This window comes from Centropristis striata, chromosome 2 (assembly GCF_030273125.1).
Source record: "Centropristis striata isolate RG_2023a ecotype Rhode Island chromosome 2, C.striata_1.0, whole genome shotgun sequence".
In the NCBI taxonomy this organism is placed as follows: domain Eukaryota; kingdom Metazoa; phylum Chordata; class Actinopteri; order Perciformes; family Serranidae; genus Centropristis; species Centropristis striata.
Window position 1 is genome coordinate 23080668 of NC_081518.1, and position 21186 is coordinate 23101853.

At 40.1% G+C, this 21186-nt stretch overlaps 1 protein-coding gene across 1 annotated transcript; it reads right to left on the bottom strand.

The window, feature by feature from the left end:
* Window positions 1–1132: 1132 nt before the first annotated feature.
* On the bottom strand, window positions 1133–20401 carry LOC131989323 (sodium/potassium/calcium exchanger 1-like). Its single transcript, XM_059354517.1, has 12 exons — window positions 19877–20401; window positions 18210–19327; window positions 15486–15680; window positions 14916–15024; window positions 13135–13188; window positions 12739–12789; window positions 11741–11818; window positions 10712–10866; window positions 5439–5696; window positions 4770–4859; window positions 4423–4589; window positions 1133–3123 (listed from the first exon to the last, which is right to left on the bottom strand). Exons 2-12 carry the CDS (start codon window positions 19173–19175, stop codon window positions 2874–2876), a joined length of 2373 nt encoding a protein of 790 aa, XP_059210500.1. The 5' UTR covers window positions 19176–19327; window positions 19877–20401; the 3' UTR covers window positions 1133–2873.
* Window positions 20402–21186: the final 785 nt, after the last annotated feature.

Sequence of the window (21186 nt, forward strand, 5' to 3'; positions counted from 1 at the left end):
ATTTTGCAGAATCTGGGGCCATGTACATTAACTCGCCCTTTGTAGAAATCACATTTTATAACATGTGAAATAAAAAATAAAAAAGGTCCTTTTTAGATGTGGTGAAAGTTCTGTACAGAGACCAGATCTACGGACCATCAACTGTAAATAAATCACTTACACTCACTCTCCGCTTCTTCTGTTCTCTTTTTAAAAGCAGAATTAAATTTTTAATTTACACTTATGGCTCTTGGGAAAGAAATGTTGGTGGATTTAAATTAAATTTAAATTTTAAGGATTGCCATGAAGACATTTCTCCAAATATTTATGGTGCTAAAAGTTCCCTGTGAAGTTTTTGACAATCAGTAACACTATGGAATTTGTATTGTTTATTATGAGTTGGTCTTTGTTTTTTTTATTGTGCACATGCAAAAGGAAGCCAGTGGCTCTGAACACGTTTCTGCAGTTGGTTTCACATTATACAGATAATACTCTTGGAAGTGTTTCAGAAGTATTAAAGATTGCAAAATAAAAAATACAGATGCACAGGACATTGTAGTATCCAGCAATCATGCAGGGGAATGTTTGCAGAATATTTGATATATTTATAATTAAGTCTTAATTATTATTTTTTTTGATCCACCTTTTTTCTTGGGATATTACCCCCTCCCCTGGCTTTTGAATTTTTTTTTTGTATTTAAAAAAAAAACCTACAATAACCCTAATATGCAATGGAATTTGGAGAGCTAACTAGTAACATGCTTTCTAAAAATTATTTAATTTTGGCCCAGAATTTTACTGATATAAATGTTGGTGTGACAGACCCATGAGAAGTTGCACTGATGAAAAGAAAACAATTTATTTTTCGCTGTTTAGCATTATTTGGTAATCAGATGCACAAAGACAAGGAACATTTTGTAAAATCGGAGATTTCAGAAACTTATATTTATGATGTAGACTAACTTGTTCAAATGGACTCTAAAGACAATATGACTCAGTTTGAAGGACTAATTAAGCCTTTTAATGAAATACACATGGTCTGTTTTCTGGCGCCACCATCAGGTCATAGAACATGTTTTTTTTTACTATGTTTCCTCAATCCAGCTTTCTATATCCTTTATAATCGAGCAACACATAGCACACGAAGCTCCACTTCACTGTTAAAAAAATAATTTATTGCAGCATGGAATTGTAATTTGAAATACTGATAGATTTCCTATCAATAATAATAATAACAACAATACATGTTTGCATCCACTTCAATCCATCACGAGCATTAAACAGTTAGACAGTTATACACACACAATCACTGTTTCTCTCCACAGTTAATAAATATTTTTCTTTTCTACACTGAACAAACACGAGTTTGGATGAACACAGAACAGTTTGAGAGAAAATACTGAAGTTGCATCCAGAAGTTCTGAGTTGCTGCACAGTGAACCTGAAACTTTCACTGCTGTCATTTATTTTAATTAACCTATTTTTTTTTAATTAAAGTCACCTCAGGAGGAACTGTAAGCTTAGTGGTCACAATGTTAAAGGAAAACTCCACCAAAAACTTTTAAGTACCATAAACTAAAACAGTGCTGATGTTCTTTGTGTGAATTTTTAAATCTGTCAGAATCATCCACATATTTCCAGCAGCTGGGAACAGTCTGAGATGATATCAGAAAATTTATAAGTAATCTAAAACAACAGTTTGTGATAAAAAAAAAAAAAATCAAGTTTCTTTTTTAAGGTTTATGAAAAAATAGTAAATCCACTTTTTTGGGAGGTACTATATAGTGAAAAGTCTTTATATACTATGAAGTAATTTTTTAGGGTAGTACACTATACAGTGGATTCAAGTTTAGGGTTCTATATAGTTATAAATGCATTTTCAAGGTACTTTAATACTATAATCTGGTTTTTAGTAGTGAATTCATTTTTCAGGGTACTAAATAGGGAATGTATTAAATAGGGTACTATGTAGTGAATTTATCCTTTTATAGCACTCTATAGTGCATGTATATTTAATGTGAATTATTTTTGAGGGTACTATGCAGTGAATAATTCTTTTAGGGTACGATATAGTGAATAGACCTTTCATTTGGTTACTATAGGCGTGTTTCCACTGAGTACTTTTTGGAAGTGTTTTGGCTCGTTACTCTTCTGAACGAGTAGCAGGGGCCGTCCCAAAGCACTAACAAGCGGCCCAGTCCTCCTGCAGCAGTCTCGGAGATGTCTAACACGTCAGTGTCCAGTTTGCGCCATTCTGCAAATGAATCACGCATGTGTGAAATTGCCGCTCAGGTAGCGGCTCAGCTAACCAGTGAAGTTGGGTGGATCCTCTCTCCCAAGCCACACCCAGAGCGGCTCACTAGAGGGAAAGGTACCTAATGGAAACGCACCTTATGTAATTAACTCCTTTTTAAGGTACCCTGTAATGGAATTTTTTTATTGAGGGTTCTATATAGTGAGTATATTTTTTTAGGTTACCTTGGATTTTTTTAAATGGTACTATGTAATGAATTTATTTTTTAGGTTTTTAAATGAGGACTTAAGTTTTTGAGGATGTACCATTACATTTGTTAGGGTACGATGTAGTAAATTTATTTCTTTAGGGAACAACAGTGAATTCATTTTTTAGGATACTTTATAGTAAATATAAAAACTATAGTAATAGTAAAAACTGCAGTTTATAATAGAGTAATTTTATCAATGTTTAATGTAAACGTTTCAGATGCACTTTTCCTTTAACATCACTGATTGATTTGTGTTTCTACCGTGTTTCTATCGTGTTTCTACTGTGCGCCAGGTTGGCCTTCTTCAGGCTCCGTTCTTCTATCTAACACTTCCTATGCAGAGTTTGGATTCTGTCCGGACATTCTGAGTCGTTGATCGGCGTTTAACGCTCAGATGGAGATGGGGCAGACGAGGACGCGGTCCTCCAGCAGGACGCTGAGCACGAGGAACACGAAGTACAGTACGAACATGGTGAGGCCCAACATCCGGCTCATCTTCCAGCGGCACACAGCGATGGAGATGATGACGAAGAGGAGCATGAGGAAGAGCAGCACGATGGCACAGAACAGGCCGTTGGAGCTGACGGTCACCGGCTCGCCGTTGTGTAACAGAGTGAAGAGAAGCCACGGGACCGGCAGGCTGAAACCACAAACCAGGGGGGACAGACAGGATTCTGTCAGGTCAAATACTTTATCTGGCCAGGACATTTAGGCTGCATTTCCACTGCACGGCTCAACCCAGCTCAACAATTCTCAGAAGTTGTGGGTACAACCTGGTACCTCCTCGATTCAGCTCAAGCTGATCTGATACCAAAAGGTAGTAGAAGAATCGTAGTGTGACACGGGACTTCCTGCACAAACCTCACATTTTTGAAGCTTCACCAAGATCCCTAAAAATAAATGTCAGCCTGCAAAACTACGCTGGAAAGTCGCTAAAATGCACCGCTGCTCATGAATGCTGTGTTGAAGATGACGCAGATTTTTTCAGTGTCACCATCAGCTGTGAGTCCCTCCTACACTGAGAGGGTACTGTCCGTAGACGACAATGAAAAAGGGAAAGTACTTGTACCCAAAAGAGTGAAGTAGAGCTGTACCATACAGTGGACATGCAACCAAGTACATTTACTCAAGTACTGCATTGAAGTACAATGGAGTATTTCCATTTATCTGCTACCTGCTACTTTGACTCAACTACAGTTCAGAAGGAAATATTGTACTATTTTATTCTCCTACATTTATTTGACAGAAAACACAGAAGAAAGCAGCGGTTCAAAATCTTTTTGGCTTGTAGCGCTTCATGTAAAATCAGGGTCTAGATGTCTATGAGTTGCACCGCCACAGAGAGATTTACCCTAAAATGCTTCATCTTATTTAGATTAAAGATAAAATTGCTGTTGAGATAACAGGAAAAAGGTCAAACTTTTGCAGCAGAGAACTTTTTATATATTTTCTTCTCCCATTAATCGTCTCGTCCCCTCAGATTTATCTCATGAATCTTTAAAGGGGCCCGACCCAGAGGTTGGGAACCACTGGACTGAACTGAACTGCCTCACTGTATATAAAGAAATTTAAACTTGCTCCTCCTTCAGCAGCTACAACAGTAAAAAAAATTCTGCAGACTTTTTGATACTTTAAGTTCATCTCGACGATGATACTTTTACTTAAGTATCATTTTTGATGAAGACATACTTGTACGAGTCTTGTTGCATTGATCCTTCTTTTTTATTTTTAGGTTTAGGATAACTTTTCCCCACTACTGTATGTCGATGAAGCAGCGCAATATCATAAACAAAACAATTCTTTCCCCAGCACGGATATTTTATATTCAAGAGAAATTCTGACCTCTAGGCAGAACTTGTTCCACCAGATACAGTATATTTAAAAAGAGGGAATCTCTTTCAGTTACACCTCGTCACAGAGTCATGTGTCAGTCACTCACCCGACAGTGATGTCGAAGATGTTGCTGCCCACGGAGCTGGACACGGCCATGTCCCCCAGACCTTTCCGGGCCACGATCACACTGGTGATCAGGTCGGGGATGGACGTCCCTGCAGCCAGGATGGTCAGACCCATGATCTCCTCGGAGATGCCCACAGTCTCTCCCACCTGTGGAGCCAGAGGCCAGGGTCAGCAGAGCTCCAAACTTTATATGCTAATATTACACACAACTAATACTACTTTAAAGTACTGTTCACATCAGGGAGAAGAGACATTTTCCACCAAACACCAGCATTACAGTGGTTTTTAAATCCTTGTTAACATGACTTGTGTGGACTCTGAACTGACCTGATGAGCCCACCACACCATCAGGTAGGAGAAGACTCCGATCCACAGGATGGAGCCGAGAAACGTGGCCACAAAATATCGTCTGGACGCCTGAAAAAAACAAAACAAGGTCAGAGAAACTGCCACAGAACATCATCCTACTGACTTTTAATCTGGTGTTGGTTTTATTCCATGTTTTCCTTACTTCATAATCCTAAAAATCTATGTTTCATATCACACACATGCCTTCCTGCTATCTGCACTAACGTTGAAATCATCCATTTACCATCTGTACATCTATTCAACAGCTCTTCCTTTTTCTCATCAGTTATCCAAAATTATTGCACAATTAACTTCTACAAACAAACCTAATATATGTACATACTACTTCTCTTCCATCATATTTTATCACTTTATCTCTTCTTTAGTTTACCGTTTATATGAATAGTGCTCTGAACATTTTCTCAGCACATAAAAGGAACACTTCATCCGTCCATTTATCGCTAGCATTCAGCAATCTGCAGATGCATCATGGTTTTCACTGGACAGGAAGGAGATGAAAACTTTGAGTCTGTTAACTAACTAAAGCTGTCAGAGGTAAGTGTTTTATTTGTTAGTGCAGTACATTTGTTTGAGATGTAGAGGAGTAGAAGTATAAAGTACCAGATACTGAGTTTGTCTCAGACTCACCAGGTTGCGAACGTCGGGCAGCGTGAGCCACAGCGGGAACACGATGGGCAGCAGGAACAGATACGTGGCCTGTTTACGTCTGGTGTCGGGCCACGCTAAAGACAGCGGCTCATTCTCCTCTTCTTCTTCTTCCTCCTTTTCCTCGTCCTCCTTGTCTCCATCATCATCATCTTCACTCTCACTGGAGGCGGCACTTTCCTCGCCGGCACTATCATCCTCAGAGCCGCCGGCCGAGCCCTCTGACCCCCCCGCTGCCGCCTGCAGGACAAATAATAAAATAATCAAAATGTTTAACAAAGTGTTTCCTGTTAGGCCAAATCTCCAAATCATCTTGAATTTTATTTATATAGTCTAGAATCACAAATCTTTCCTTTGACCCTCACGGTGCATACAAGTTAATAAATTTAACAGGGTAAAAAGGAACAAAGTTACATTTCATTTGAATTTTTTTTTTTTTAAAAACATGACCTTTGTGTTTCTTAGATAACTAATTAAGCAACTACTTTAATAATATTTCAGTCATTTTTAATGCAAAAACCTTTTATGATTCCAGCCTCCAAAATTGCTGCATTTCTTTTAAATTATTTTAATAATTACATTTATTCTTTTGCCATTTTTTTGCTTTATTGGTTGGACAAATCAAGCATTTTAAAAATGTCAAACTTTATTTTTTACAAACCAAACAATTAATTAAATGGAGAAAATAATCAGCAGATTAATCTAAAAAATCAAACATTTAATAATTTAAAATGAGCTCTAACTCAACCAACCACAACAGTAAAATCCTGTAATAATAATCTAGTTATAATATATATTTATATAACAGGCACATGCTAAAGTTTGCTACTTTAATACTTTACACTATTTATTTATTATTATTTTTCGATTCAAAACATGTTTCTCCTTCATCATGGCCTTTGAGCTGGTGTGACACATACAAACATGAGGTATTAGAACATTAGATGATTTAAATATTTTTCAATACTTAGAGTAACATGTTTAAATCTTCTCTCTGCTTAAATGCACTTTGGGTGAGTAAGAGCACTTTTTTTTGACCCGTGCTGATAGCCTGATTACAGGGCTGAACTTCTTGCCCTCGATTTCACTTGAGGAAAGAATTATCAGGAATCAGAGCGGCTTCGTCGAGGTGATGACTCATATTAGAGCAGAAAAATCAACAGTTTGTGAGTCAGAGGGGGAGACACCAGACGCTTCTCCTCTTTATGAAAATGTTTCTGCTTTTAAAGGTCACATCAGCAGCTGGAAGCTTCTCAATGTCACGCCACATTTTCAACATCTAGATTTATAACAGCGCTTTGATTTTAGGCTGGATTTTTGTATTTTAAGCCGCCAATTTATTCAGGCCTAGGGAAACATAAACATAGCTTTAGCATATTCACCACCATCTGTTTTTTTCCTGTTGTCAGGTGAATAAAGCAGCTACGAGGAACTTTCATTTTGGGTTGAGATTGGCGACATCTGTGGACAAGAGCAAGTGTTTCCATGATCACCAGACTCCCTTTAGAAAACCTCATTTTACTGCAGCCCTTTTCATACTGCGTTTCCTCCAACTGTTGGATTTAAGTGAAAAGCGTGTTTCTGATGATACGCTCTACTTCCTGTCTTTAGGGCTGCAACTAACGACTATTTTAATAGTCGACTAGTCACCGACTACTGAAACGATTAGTCGACTAATCGGATAATTATTCATTTTTTCTTAAATTTAGCATGAAGTTGCTTTAATTATGTGGCAAATGATAATAAACACAAGAAAGATGGGTACTTAAATGAAAAATGCATCTTTTATTCAACAATTCAGCTGCTGATTCATACAAAAAATAATATAAACCTCTGTCCATTTTTTCAGGACAGGCAAATGTGTTTTTATAAAAAATAAAAAATAAATTAAAATCCAGTAAACATTTTTTCCTGTAAACCAAGGACAGGCACATTAGCAGCAGTAAAACAGTAAATAAAACAAATATTAAGTGCATTTTGTGAAGCACATTCAATGGTCATCAACTGCACAGTCTGTTGCAAAAGAACTTGACAATTCTCAACAGTCTGAAATCTAACGGTTTTAACAACTGATGTTTGTAGATACACAGCTGAAAATAAAGCATTCAGAGTTGTCCAAATTCAAGTTGTAAACATGGACTGTGGACCAGGTTTAAAATCAACATGAGGCTCAGGCTATATCATTCAGTTTATTCATACTAAGAAAAGTCAGCATATCCACATGGTCTCGTGTGAGGCTTGCTCTCTTCTGGCGACAGATATTTCCTGCTGCTGAGAAGATTCGCTCTGCCGGGGTGGATGTTGCAGGAATATACAGAAGAGATCTTGCTAGGTTTGACAGTGTGGGAAAACGCCCCTAATTTTCTCTCCACCAGCTGAGAGTCACCCTTTTTGGCTACTGGTGCCTCTGCGAAGAACATCTGAACTTCCCTCCTCACCATTTGGATTTTTTTGTCCTCCTGGGTTTCCTCCTCTTCCTCATTCAGACTGTCAGTGTCAGATTGAAGCAGGTTATCCAGCGCTGACTTTCCCCCTGGGACATTACCTCTTCTGCTGTGTGTTACCTCAGGGTCAGAGAGAGTTGCAGTGACTGGCCAGCGCTGCTCCAGGAGTCTCTCCACCATGTAATAAGTACTATTCCATTGCGTACTGACGTCCTGGATCAGCTTGTGCTCTGCGGTGTTCATTTGCTGCTGCTTCTTCTTCGGTTTTGAATTTGCCAGCTCACTTCTCCTAAAGTGCTCCACTAAGCTTCTTGCAGCACCAGTAGCTTTGTTGATGCTGGGCTCTTCGAGGGCACTGTTGACAATAAGTTGGAGGTTGTGCCCAGCACAACGGACTGAAGACCAACTGTGTTTTTCTTCCAGGAGTCGAGCTGCTGCCACCATGTTAGACCCGTTGTCACTATTGCTTTAATTTTGCTAGGCAAGATGTCAAATTTCTCTATCACCTCTTCCATCCATATCATGATGTTCGCAGCAGTATGCCTCTCCTCCAGAGGCAGAGTGGCGAGGTCTTTGGTGATGAAGTGACACGAAACTCCAAGATATGCCTCTGTGGCACGGCTGGTCCAAACATCACATGTCAGTGTGAGGGAGCTGTTGACCTCTTTTAAGATATCCTTTACCTTTAAACACAAAAGTTGATTTTTGTAAATATTTAAAGTGCAAAAACCTACCGGTATATGTCAACAGAAACCATTCAACATACAAGTTTTACAGTTTTAATAATTGCAGCTACTCTATGATTTTACCAAAATTAAGTTATGTATTTCAGCTATTTTAATATATATATGTAAATATATAATATATGAATGACAAAGCATTGAATGGTCTCGGACCAAATGACATGCTTGATCTGCTCCCTCTCTACGAAGCATCCAGACCCCTTAGGTCATCTGGAACTGGCTTGTTGCGTGTCCCAAGAACAAGAACTAAGCGGGGTGAGGCAGCTTTCAGTTATTCTCCTCCTCACCTGTGGAACAAACTACCTGTAGATCTGAAGTCTGCCCAAATGCTCAGCTCCTTTAAATCAGGACTAAAAACACTATTGTTTACTGCAGCGTACTCTTAACTTTAACACTTATCTGCTCTACTCTACTGCCCTTACTTTTTAACTACGAAATGTTTGACTTGTGCTTTTTATTATTTTATCTATTTTCTTATCCTGCTGTATCTTATTTTATCTTATTTGTATTTTTATTTCTATTTCCCTATTTTAATTGACTGTTTTTACTGTTTTCAATTGTGTCTTGCTGTTTTTAATGTGTATGTAAAGCACTTTGAATTACCTTGTGTTGAATTGTGCTATACAAATAAACTTGCCTTGCCTTGAAATATATAATTGCTTGTAAATGAAATTTGTGATTGCTTGTATGAAATATGTGTGATTGTTTATACGAATTATGAAATGTGTGTGTGTGATTGCTAATATGAAATATATAATTGCTCTTAAATGAAATGTATGATTGCTTATATGAACCGTGTGTGTGTATTTTAAACAATTACCTTCAGAAACGTTGTACTGTATTTCTGCTCCATCAAGTGGGTGAAATGGGTTCTGGATGGCTGAATGTAGTCTGGGTTGAACTGGGCTATCATCTGTTGAAACCCGGCACCATCGACCATGGAGAGCGGCCTCATATCATAGATCAGCATCTGCAATACTGACTCAGTGAGGGCAGTCACCTGTTTCGGGGTGCACATCTGCTTCTTTTGCAGAAAGGGGTCCATGGTGGCTTTCTTCTTCGGACTGCATGCATTTAATTTAAAATACGTTTGTCAGGCGCAGTCAGGCATAACGTTAAAGCTCTCTTTTAAAGCGAAAATACGCTTATAAAATGTACAATGTACATCAAAAACAAAACGTATTGGCTTGAATGTTACTTGAATCTTACCGAGGCGAGTCAGACTCTGTTTTGTTCAACTGCCCGACGTGCTTTTTTAAATGCTCGTGCATCACCGAGGTGCTGCCGTGATACGCAAGGTCTGCTTTGCAAACCTTGCAAGTCATTTTTTATTTGCTGTATCCAGGCTAAAATGCTCCCAAACTTTCTAAGTTTTGGTACGCGTAGGTGTGTTGGACGCTGCCATTTCTGTGTACGTTACCGCTCGCGCTCGACAGAGACGCACTCTCGGGAGAGATTGTAATTAAGTGAGATGCCTCACTCTGTTGGAAAAACACGTCTGGCGACAATAGTCGACAATGGAATTCATTGTCTATTTTTGAAGGCAAACAGCACTACATGAATCTGCAGTCAAATGTCTGACAGTCTGTCACGCTCAGTCCCTCCAGCGGGCCGAGCCAAACGCTGTGGACCTACAGTAGCGAGGGCTTCACAGTAAACTATCTGGATGATGATCCACCTGGCTATCACCCCCTATGACCCCTTTACACCTGGCATTAAACTGCACCGTGGCTGATCGCACTACATACAGAGAGTGCTGCAGGTTGGAGGTAAAATCTTTTTTTTTTTTTTTAATCGGTAAAATCGGTAAAATCGGTTTTGACACACAAGAGTGAGTTGTTGAGACAGAGACAGGTCTCACATTAAGTTAATTTTCTCCTCAGAAATGTTGAGAAGTCGTGTTGTGGGAAAAATGTGTCCAATATTTACATTGGTGACTCTGGGACAAAAAGACTCCTAGTCTAGTCATAATCTGAGCTCACTCAGTTCTCCCATCGGAATCAACAGAGGTGCTGCAGGGAACCATCTCACTTCTAAACCGCCTCTGGTTGGGATCATCTCTATGTACCTTTGACTCGTCTGGTTTGTTGTCTGGTTTGTCGTCCGTCTTTTCTCTCGTCTCTTCTGTCTTTTGAGGCTGTGAGGTGGACGGCTCTCCTGCAGCGCCCCCTGGTGCCCCGGCAACAGCAGCACCAGGCAGCTCAGTCGGCCTACGATCAGCTTCTGGAGAAAATTAAGAACATGCATAATATGAACCAAACAAACAGCACAAATGGAGGATTTTATACTTTTTCTTCATTGACAAACTGCTGACACACATTTTATACTCCTCAGAAGTTGTTTGCCCTCTTCTCATTTCTTTTTTAACAGCTTTTATTTCACGCTCCGAGACTAAAACAAATCACATTTTTAATTTTGAAGGAAATGATTATGCTGAGTGGGCCGGTATGAAGAGCCGGTGGGAGTGATTGGAGTGTTTGGAGATAAACATGCTCCAGTAATGGAGGAAAAGAGATTCAAACACACACACACACGCAGTCCCATCTGCATGTTAATCCTCGGGCTGATTGATTCGGGCTCATCGAGGCCTCTCCAGACTCCCTGCAGCTCCACCTCAGAGTCTGAAGCACCTCATTACTCCACACTGTGACGCACAAACACACCGACTGAGAGGCTCCGCTGATTGTGGAGAACAACCTCCTTCAGCCCACAAACCGTCTCTGATCATCGATACACAACCAACCTTTAACAGGAGCGCTGCAGCTCCAGCACAAAACACACACTTCTGAATCAAAATCTTACAATATAACTTAAAACAACCTGTCACAAATTATATTTACTGCAATATCAAGAAGCTCCAGAAAATGTCTTCATCTAAACAAACACATCTGCACTTCAAATAACTCTTTTTTTTTTTTACGTCACCGCATTAAAATTCAAACAAGCGGGAGTCATTTCTTTGCTCCTGCATTCGTCTTGCTTCCACTTTCTGTGCTAATTCAGCTAATACTTCCCGAATGTCTTGAAATTTATATAAATCTTCTTATCCAACTGTGATTTTTTTTATCTCAATGTCAGATTGTAGCAGAAAACTCACCTTCAGAGCGGCGATGATGTGACTTGCTCTGTAATTTTCCCGTCTCCGGGACGTTCAGAGGCTTTACTTTGTTCTTCGCTGCAATCAAGAAACCATCGCTCAAATACAACACGAGTCCTTCTTATATCAAGTAAAAATACTTTGTGCACAAGCGGGTTTCTTTGCAACCACATCAACATGCCTCTGACCTTTTACTCACACTCCATTTTGTAAAATATTGGCAAAGAATTATGAGCTTCCATAAATTTCATGCATGAATTATGAAAATGATCATGCATGAAAAAAAGCTTCCTCTTTTTTAAAACATGCATCTTTGAAGGAGTTTTTCACACTTGCACTCAAATTTCTATGACCATCTATCTATCTATCTATAGATAGATAGATAGATAGATAGATAGTCTATCTATGACCTTTCAACTCAAGAAATATGTATTTAAAATAAACAATGAATGATTTATAAAAGTAAAATAAAATAGATACTTTTTAAGCTGTTAAATTAATGTGTTCATATATTCAATACAGTTCAATGTGATGCAAACATCACATATATTTATACATTGTATAAAACAAATGTGAAAAAAATACTGAGATATTTTTATTTTCCCAATATTTAGATTGTTCTCATAAATGCATGAACAAAAGTAATTCATACTGAAGGGGATGCACTTCTACATTTTTAATCTGAAGCATCCTGATGGAAGCTTTTTATGAGCACAAACTGAGAATCTCTAAGAATTCTGTGATTGTTTTTAAATTCTGTATATCATTATTAAGTTTGAGTTTGAAAAAAGGTCAGATCTTCACAACAACACAAAAAAAACGCAATGGAAACACGCAAACATGCAACTATCCAATGTTTAAACAACTCAAACAACAACAGTCTAATATAACAACTGGCCAAAACACAAAACCAGTTCAGAAACACATGTGGGACAGAAGCAGACCGGACTGAGCACAACAACAACCACCACCACAGACACAGAGTAAACATGTCTTACCTTTCCTCTGTACTGACCCCTCCCCTCTGAGATCCCCATTAAACGATGTCTCTGATTGGCAGAAACACACGTCAGACTAAACAAACATTATCCTCCAGTTATGCGACAAAAAGGTACATGCAACTACTATTAGTCGATAGTATGAACGATGAAGTGAAGCTTAAAAGTTCAAGTATTTTGCTCCTGAAGTTTCCAAATTGTAATTCAACTAGTTTCAACCATCTCAAAACACAGTAAGCCAGTCAAATGAGGCTCATGTGGGGGTTTGTGATCAGCCAGAACTAAGTTTGTTCACCATCGTCTTTTGTTTCATTAATGACTGAAAGCAAACATGAACCACAACAAGACGACACGACAGGAAACAACAGCAAGACGACATCTTGTTGCTTCTCTTACCTCTCCTGGCTTTCCTCGGGCCAGGGGTTTTCACAGCCCCTCTAAGAGCGGCCTCTGGAGATAAAAACCCACAGAAACCATTTTAACTTAATCTCCAGACTTTCATTTGTTATCTATATAAATGCACCTTGTGTATACTGAAACTCGAATAATCCGTCTGTGCTGTTCAGCACCGTAAATTGTATTCACGTCGCTGCACTTTCCTTCCATTTCCTACGATGCCTTTCAACAACTGAAGAATGCAACTTGACCAAGTTCAGGGCCGTTTCAACATCTATAGTTCTTTATCTCTGGTCAGAGTCTGCAAATTTGGAGCACTTTTGCCTTGGTAAGATTTAGTAGTTGATAGTTGGGTCAGATCGAGGTCGGCCCACCCCAACGAACCACTCGAGAGCTTGTTTCTGCACAGAGACCACCTCCTTTTGAGGGCTTAAATTCGAGTTGTTTTGATCCGCAACTAAGTGCGATAACTGTGCTCCGACCAGCCCAAACGCTACGCAAAACGGTGGAAAACAAACCAGAGTGTATGTGATTCTGACTGAAAAGCTCAGGTGTGAAGACATTCAGATAACAGGTAAATGTAAAGGTCATCTGGCTCCTAAATTTAGCATTTTCCACCATTGATGCAGAAAATGCACAAATTAGTGCATAACAAGCATAACAATTACATCTCAACCCCCACGTCATGAATAAGGAGAGTAAAAGCTCCAGAAATTGGTTTGTAGCCATTTATCACTTATTCATTCAATAAGAAAATGGTTCAAAATGAGCTTCACCGCAAACTGCAACTGTAAAATCCTGCTTTTACATGAATTCATGAGTGATTATAATCTAATGATACAATATATAATAGTTTAACAGGCACAGCATTTCTCTGCATTGAGTACTTTGTTTTAATACTTTTAGTTCATTTTCTTGATCATACCTTTACATCTTCAACACTGGACTTTTACTTGTAGAGTATTTTTACAGCGTGGTATTAAGTGCTTTTACTTTTTAAATGATCTGAATACTTCCTCCACACCTGCCTGCTGCTCCACATCTGAACAGACATTATTTCAGTCGCCATGCAGCTGAGCCTCCTGAGGTTCTTGCTGAAGCTGCTGACAGCTGAGGACAGTAAAGACATGGAGGCGGTCTCTGCTCGTCCCCCTGCTGCTGCAGCAGCGGCTCCACCGAGATAAAGAGCTTGCTCTGCTAGCATGCTGGCTCTTATCCAGCTTTTATTAGCCTGTATTGAAAAGCTGATTAAGAGAGCGAGGGAACAGCGGCCCGGTGAGTTGAGGACGCGCTGAAGGTCGCGGTGGTTCATCACGCTACCCTGACTCACAGGAAGGGACAGGACGGACGGATCGGGACGGAGCCGAGTCACCGACAGCTGCAGGATCCAGTCCACCGACAGGAAGATCAACCCAATCAGCTCCAACTGAGCTGCAGTGCCTCAGATTTCTTTCTTTTTTTGTCTATATATGTATATAAATCAGATGCAATTACATCTATCAGGATAATGGATCATGAAAATAATCATTAGCTGCATCCAAGAGTGCAGTTTCTAATGAGATATTATTATAATGTGGTACAGAAATTATGATGTTATAAAATGTTTAATTTTCGTCAAGATCTGTGAATCTCTTCCACACCACACTGGGTAAAAGCTGCCTCCTTTAAATCACTACAGTAGTCCAGTGGGGACAGTTTTACCTTTAATGTCTGACTGACCACCAGGCTGCAGATTTGATCTTGTTCCTGCAGTAACAACAGTGGTTTCTTCTGGTTCTTACCTTCTCCCAGAGGGTCCAGCGTGTGGATCATCAGCTGGAAGATGGTGCTCCTCAGCGATGTGTTGTGCAGCGAGGCTGTGCTGCCGCCTCGCTGCAGGACGGGACGCACCTGCAGGACAGCACGCAGAAGGTCAGAAATTGCAGCCAAAGTAATTTAAAGTTAAACGTGCAGGAATTAAATGGAAATAAGTTTTCCATGACTTGCAGAAGTTATTTTCTTACAGTATGAGAGTACAGACAGAAAGGTGTAAGAATCTCTACAGTTCATTTCTGCCTTCTCATGAAGAATTTTACAGGCAAGATAACAGAGAAAGCGATAAAAAAAAGATTAAGTTTCAATAAAAATGGAATCTCTAACACAGGCAGATATTTAACCTCCTTAACTCCTTGAGGGCCGACTCCGTCTTTCACGGGCTCATTTTTAATCCACTGATATCATATAAAACTCACTGAATCATTGGTACAAACTTAAGCTGCTAGCTTGAAATTGGGCAAACAAACGCTTTAAAATGATGTTTATGTCCAAAATAAATGTCAATTAAAGTCGAGCCCACATTTGGTTTTTCATACCCTGAGTCTAGCTTTGTCCTCATGTGTCTCTGATGGAGGTTTGTGTGGTTGAGGGGAGCTCGGACATGGTGCAGCGTCCCCTTTGGATTTATCTTCAGCTTTTGGTGCAGGAGGCGGAGGAGGAGGAGCAGCAGAGGGAGCAGCAGCAGCAGGAGGAGGTGGAGGAGGTGCTGGTGCAGGTGCAGCTTCACTCTCCTGTAAAGTCAGAGACAACTTAATCAGTTATTAGTGTCTCAGAAATACAGTTTTGTTATTTTCATTGTGAAACTGAATTGATTCCACATTCAACCACATTTGTTCAAGATTAATTCTGATTAATTCTGTTCAGGGCATCATTTCTGGTAGATAAATGTTGGACCCCACCCCCCCAGCTGTGCAGTGTCCCTGTGCAGACAAAGAGCTGTACATTAATCCAATCACTCCAGTGTGTACGAGTTTCTCACCATCAGCAAAAAAAGCACATCACGAACCTTAAGCCTGAAAGTGGATCCTGCTTCATTACTTCATCCTGAGGCCTCAGAGTCAAAATCCAGTTTTATCACCATCACTTCTGCTGATACTGAGCTTTAAATGGTGCTAAATTAAGCTGTGTTTGATCAAATTATCACACAGCAAACCTGGATAATATTGGAGCACAGAAAGACCGGGGGGTTAATCAGTCGGCCCCGGACCCCCTGGCATGTTAATCCGGCCGTGGCTGTAAGAAGCTCTCACTCACTCTCACTGAGACACCTGCCTGCAGGTCACATCACCTGCTGAATTTACCTAACCCAGTTATTTATTTATATATATTCTTATTGGTCAAATCACTTTTGTGCACAGACACTGGAAAGCCCCTTAAGTTCATAACGGCAAATAATAAAACAGCTCAAACAGTTCGGTCACTGCAGAAACAGTATGGCTTTTCTATTATATATAATGATGTTAAAACATGCAGGCGCTCTCAACAGACTGGCTGGGAATTGCTAAACAAAAGGTGGTCTAAGTGACGTTATGAGACACATCATTATCATCATTAGAGTGATTCATGCATGAGTCATTCATCTCTGCAACATGATCCTTAATGTCCTGTCTTACATAGATGCATGATATGGATTATCTGCTTCTCTTAGCTGACACCATTAAGTAATTAACTGATTTAACGTTTTTGTAGTTAAATTATTAACCTGCAGTTAATCCACATCGCTGATGAAATCTAACTGACATCACTACTAATAACACAACAAAAAACAGTTATGACTCTTCAAATGCTTATTTTCTCTAGTTAATTCCATAAAATAACGTCCCAAACATACATGTGAATTTATTTGATATGCAGATAAAACAAAAAGACACAAGTCAATAAAGCAATTTGGCTTTATATTAGCAGCTCTATTTATCAGCTAGAATTGAATAAGTAGGATAATACATAATATAAATCCCATGATGGGATGATGACTTATTGGCCTGATATAAATCATGCATGCTTCCCTGCTAAATTCAACAGGTTTCCTTCTCTGGGCACATTACAAATGTGAGAGTGTAAAAACTGGAAAATGCTAATATAGGAATTCCTGGAAGAAGATCTTTTGAATTCCAGTAATTCAGACTCATTAATGTGGCAACACACACACGCTGACTGCAGACGTGCTTCAGGCTAATTGTGCAGCAGACACTTGAAATACTGAAACACGGTTCTGCATGTTAATTACAGACGTTTGCTGCCGTCCGTCAGCTGCAGGAAGCAGTTTAGTCTGCAGGCGAGAAAATACGCCTTTTAAAATCACACTGCTCCTTTTTTTAACGCTGAATAAGAAAAAAAAACGTGAAGTATTTGGTTGCTGTGGCAGAGACAGAGTGACGTATCTGTCACTTCATCGCTGTGACACCTGGAGTCCTTTCTGTTCAGCATCATCAAAGGATTTCACACAAACACAGGCTGTCACCTGCTCAGACCCCTAAATCACGTCTCTGTGTTTCACTGTATCTGAGCAGGCAGCAGTCCCAACTGTGAGGAGATGAAAGGGCAGAAAATATACAGATGGAAAGTCTGTCTGCTAATAACGGCTCTGCAGAGACGTCTGTGTGCTCTGCAGCCTTTGTTACATCTGCTTACTGTAGGTTTTTTTCTCTTTCGATTTGATGGTAGGTGGCACAAAAGAAAAATAGTTTAAAATCAACACCTGCCAGAGTTCATTCAACTCGTCGGGTGATTTTAGAGGATATTGCTGCTGGGGTTTTATTCTATCTCAGCAAAGCATTAATGCATCTATAAATATTTTACTGACTCAAGTCAACATTCTGTGGCACCTTGTAAAGCAGGGCAGAATCACATTTTGATATTTTTTTTCCTGGCTAATGTTAGAAATGTGTTAATTTTTTGTCATATTAAAGTAGAAGACCCCCTTTTCACAACTAAACAATGAAACATTTTCTATTACTACTTGTTAAATAATTGTAATGTCACCATGAATAAGAGGGTTAAACTCAGGAGGTAGAGCATTTGATTTGATTATTTTATACATTTAATATTGCTTATCTCGTGATTTACCTTTTGATTCTTTGCTTTTTTATTTACTTTTTGGATCACATGATAAGTAATGAATTAATAATTATTTCACATTGAGGTGAGTTTTTTTATCTTAACTTTTTAAAACTTTTTTCTGTTGTCGAGACTCCGGTCCTCAGTTTATTTATTTGCACAATAAATCAAACAGAAACAAATAAAGCTGACCGCCAACTGACCTTCTCCGGCTCCTCGGCGGCGGTCCACACCTTCACGATGCTCATGTGCTTGTTGATCTGCGTCTTGACGGCGTTCTCGATCTGACTGTTGAACTTCATGAAACTGACGTAGGTGACGTAGCCGAGCAGGAGCAGCACGCTCTCCCACCACAGGATCGTGTTGTCCAGGAAGAAAACGATGAGCATGCTGAGGTCCAGGATGTAGAAGGTCCCGTCCCTGAAGAGCGGCCACCAGGTCAGGTGCAGCATCTCGCGGGAGAAGATGGCGCACATGCCGATCACAAACAGGATGTTGAAGACGGCCGAGCCCACGATGGTGCCAATGCCCACGTTGCTGTGGGAGATGAAGACGCCGATGAGGGAGGTGAAGAGCTCGGGGGCGGAGCCTCCGGCCGCCATGAAGGTAGCTCCAGCCACGTCGTCGGAGATCTCCAGCTTGGTGGTGATGACCTCCAGCCCGGGGACGAAGAACTCGTCACAGACGATGGCGAGGGCAACGAACATGTAGATCATGCCGATGACGTGCAGGACAACCCAGCCCTGCTGCCGCTGCTCAATGGAGAAGAGATCCGTGGGGTAGTCACCTTTCCTGCGAGGGGGGTGAGGATGAGGGGTAGCTGTTTCATTTGGTGGCGGGGGCGGCAGCGTTGAAGGAGGTTTGGGAGGTTGAGGATCTACGTAGATACACTGTTCGATATCCGTCCTGTTGACGACTATCACCAGAGGAGGTTGGGTGCTCTCCTCCGTCTCATTAGATGTCATCACCTCCCGGATGTTGACCTCCACGACATCATCGCCCACCTCCGCCTGGAAAGCTACATCAGCACCCGTCTGGGCGGAGGCTCGGGGTGTCGACAGGCTCGCCTTCAAAGTCAACGTGTAGACAAAACAAAGCAGCACACCTGAGAGGAGGAAGAGGACGCGGCTGCTCTTGAGCCTCCTCCTTGGGGGCGAGCGCACGTTCATTGCCCTCGCTGTTTTCGACTCCAAAGACAGGAAGTTATGTCAGATGCATTGCTATTCCCTGATAGTTTTCAGCTCCGTTACGAGGCGAGAAGACGCCGCTGACATGGGGGAGACACACACACGGACACAGAGTGTGTTTCATCTCTTTGGACCTGTTAGAAACAGGAAACACAATCACATCATCATGAACATGTGTATTTATAACGTCCTCTCTGCGTGCATAGCTGCAGAGGCTGCTGAAGTGTGTGTGTGTTGGAGGGGATGCAGACAGCCACCTGTTACTATGGCTACATAATCACACAGGCTTTGGCTCTCACAAAACAGGAGACACGTTCAGCATGTCAAAAAAAATGAAGGAAAAAACGGACTAGCTTCACAATAAAGCAATTAAATCCGAAATTAATTATGTTTTAGCTTGAGCGCTGCACGGAAATAACGTGATGAAACGCGCACGTGCAGTACACGACCGTTAATTAAACATTAATTAACAAAACCCGCATTGAATTAAGCTCTCCATGTTAATAAATCCACTAAATCTGTGACAGAAAAAGGGCGTGTTGGGGTTTAAATGTGGAGTAATTAAAGCCAGCGCGGATTAACATGCAACAAATCGTTAATGTACAGACTTTCACAATAAAAATAATAATAAAATAGATTAAATAAACCTATAAAGAAGCAGTGAGTGGAGGTGCGGGTCTTACCTGTAGCGGTGCCGGCTGTTCGGCCCCGTGCCGCGGCGGACAGTCCCTCCAGCTGTGCGTAACGGACGCAGAGATGCTGACTCCGGCTTTTGGGGGAGCTACAAGGGCGCACCGCATGTCAGGGCTTGAACGGAGCTCAGCATAATGCTGCTAAGAGGATTAGGAGCCGCACACCTCTCACCTTCCCTTTCACACATAACGCCTTATTATCAATAAACCAACATTCAACAAGTGTTGTTGCGGCTGCACGCAGCTGCGGAGAGGAGCGGCTCTGAGCGCGCTGCAGCTGCCTGGATGGAGAACAATTAAGAGGCGGACAGGAGGAGTTTGGTCATTATTTTGGGTGTGGTCCGGCGTAGCCTCATTATAGGGGTGTGGAGAATTTGTTTAATTTCTGCAATTAAACAGCAAAAAATGCATGTGGAAAAACAAGTGTTAGGAGGGGGAAAATTGCTTGGTTTTAAGCAAAATGGAATATATAAAATTAGTCAAAATCACAGTTTGTTATGACATGCTGCATGAAAATATTTAATTTTAAAAACTGCTTTTACAAGTTGCAGGTGCAAATTAGGTCAAATTTTAAATTTAAAGTGTAAATGTACATCTTTATCACCAATTTCAGGGTTATTTATAGAGTTTGGAATGTAATTGGTGAATTTCTAGGTCATTTTAAAAGGAAATTAAAGACCTAGGCTGTATATATATATATGTGTATATATATATTATATATATATATATTTATATTCTTTCAATTTTCTAATATGGCATTTAATTTGGAGTAATGTTAAAGCTTTATTTTTTAAAGTTTTAATTATTGGATTTTATTTTTTAAAGAAAATGTATTTTATTGATTTTTATTTGAGTTCTAAATTTTTTTTTCAAAATTGTATTTATTTTTTTTACTTATTTTTCATTTTCTAAATGATTATGCTCTGTGAAGCACTTATGGTTACATGTTTGTTTGAAATGTGCTAAATATGCCTAAATACATTTATGTTAGAGAACAGTTAAAGTAAAGGTGGATCAATGATACAGTAAGTTAAATGTGGCGAAACTATTATACACTAACCAAATTTTGAAAATATCTGCAGCCAAGCAATAAAGAATAAATCCCGTCATCATAGTGTTATGGTTCAGTCAATATTTGCCGAGGTGTGGTTTTAGCTTGATTGACAGGGTCAGACTGACATGTGCACAGGAGGACTGTGGTGTTTGACCCAATCAAGCCCAACAGGCTGCAGGTGGTTGGGATCAATTAAACCCAGCAGTGAGAGACAATGGAGCAAGCGTACGAGGAGTGGCTGGGTAAG

Coding starts and splice junctions, on each gene's coding strand:
- LOC131989323 (XM_059354517.1), bottom strand. CDS start 19,175: ATGAACGTGCGCTCGCCCCCAAGGAGGAGGCTCAAGAGCAGCCGCGTC. Junction 10,867..11,740: donor ACATCATCGCCGCTCTGAAG/GTGAGTTTTCTG, acceptor AATTTTCTCCAG/AAGCTGATCGTAGGCCGACT. Junction 4,590..4,769: donor TGGTGTGGTGGGCTCATCAG/GTCAGTTCAGAG, acceptor CTGGCTCCACAG/GTGGGAGAGACTGTGGGCAT.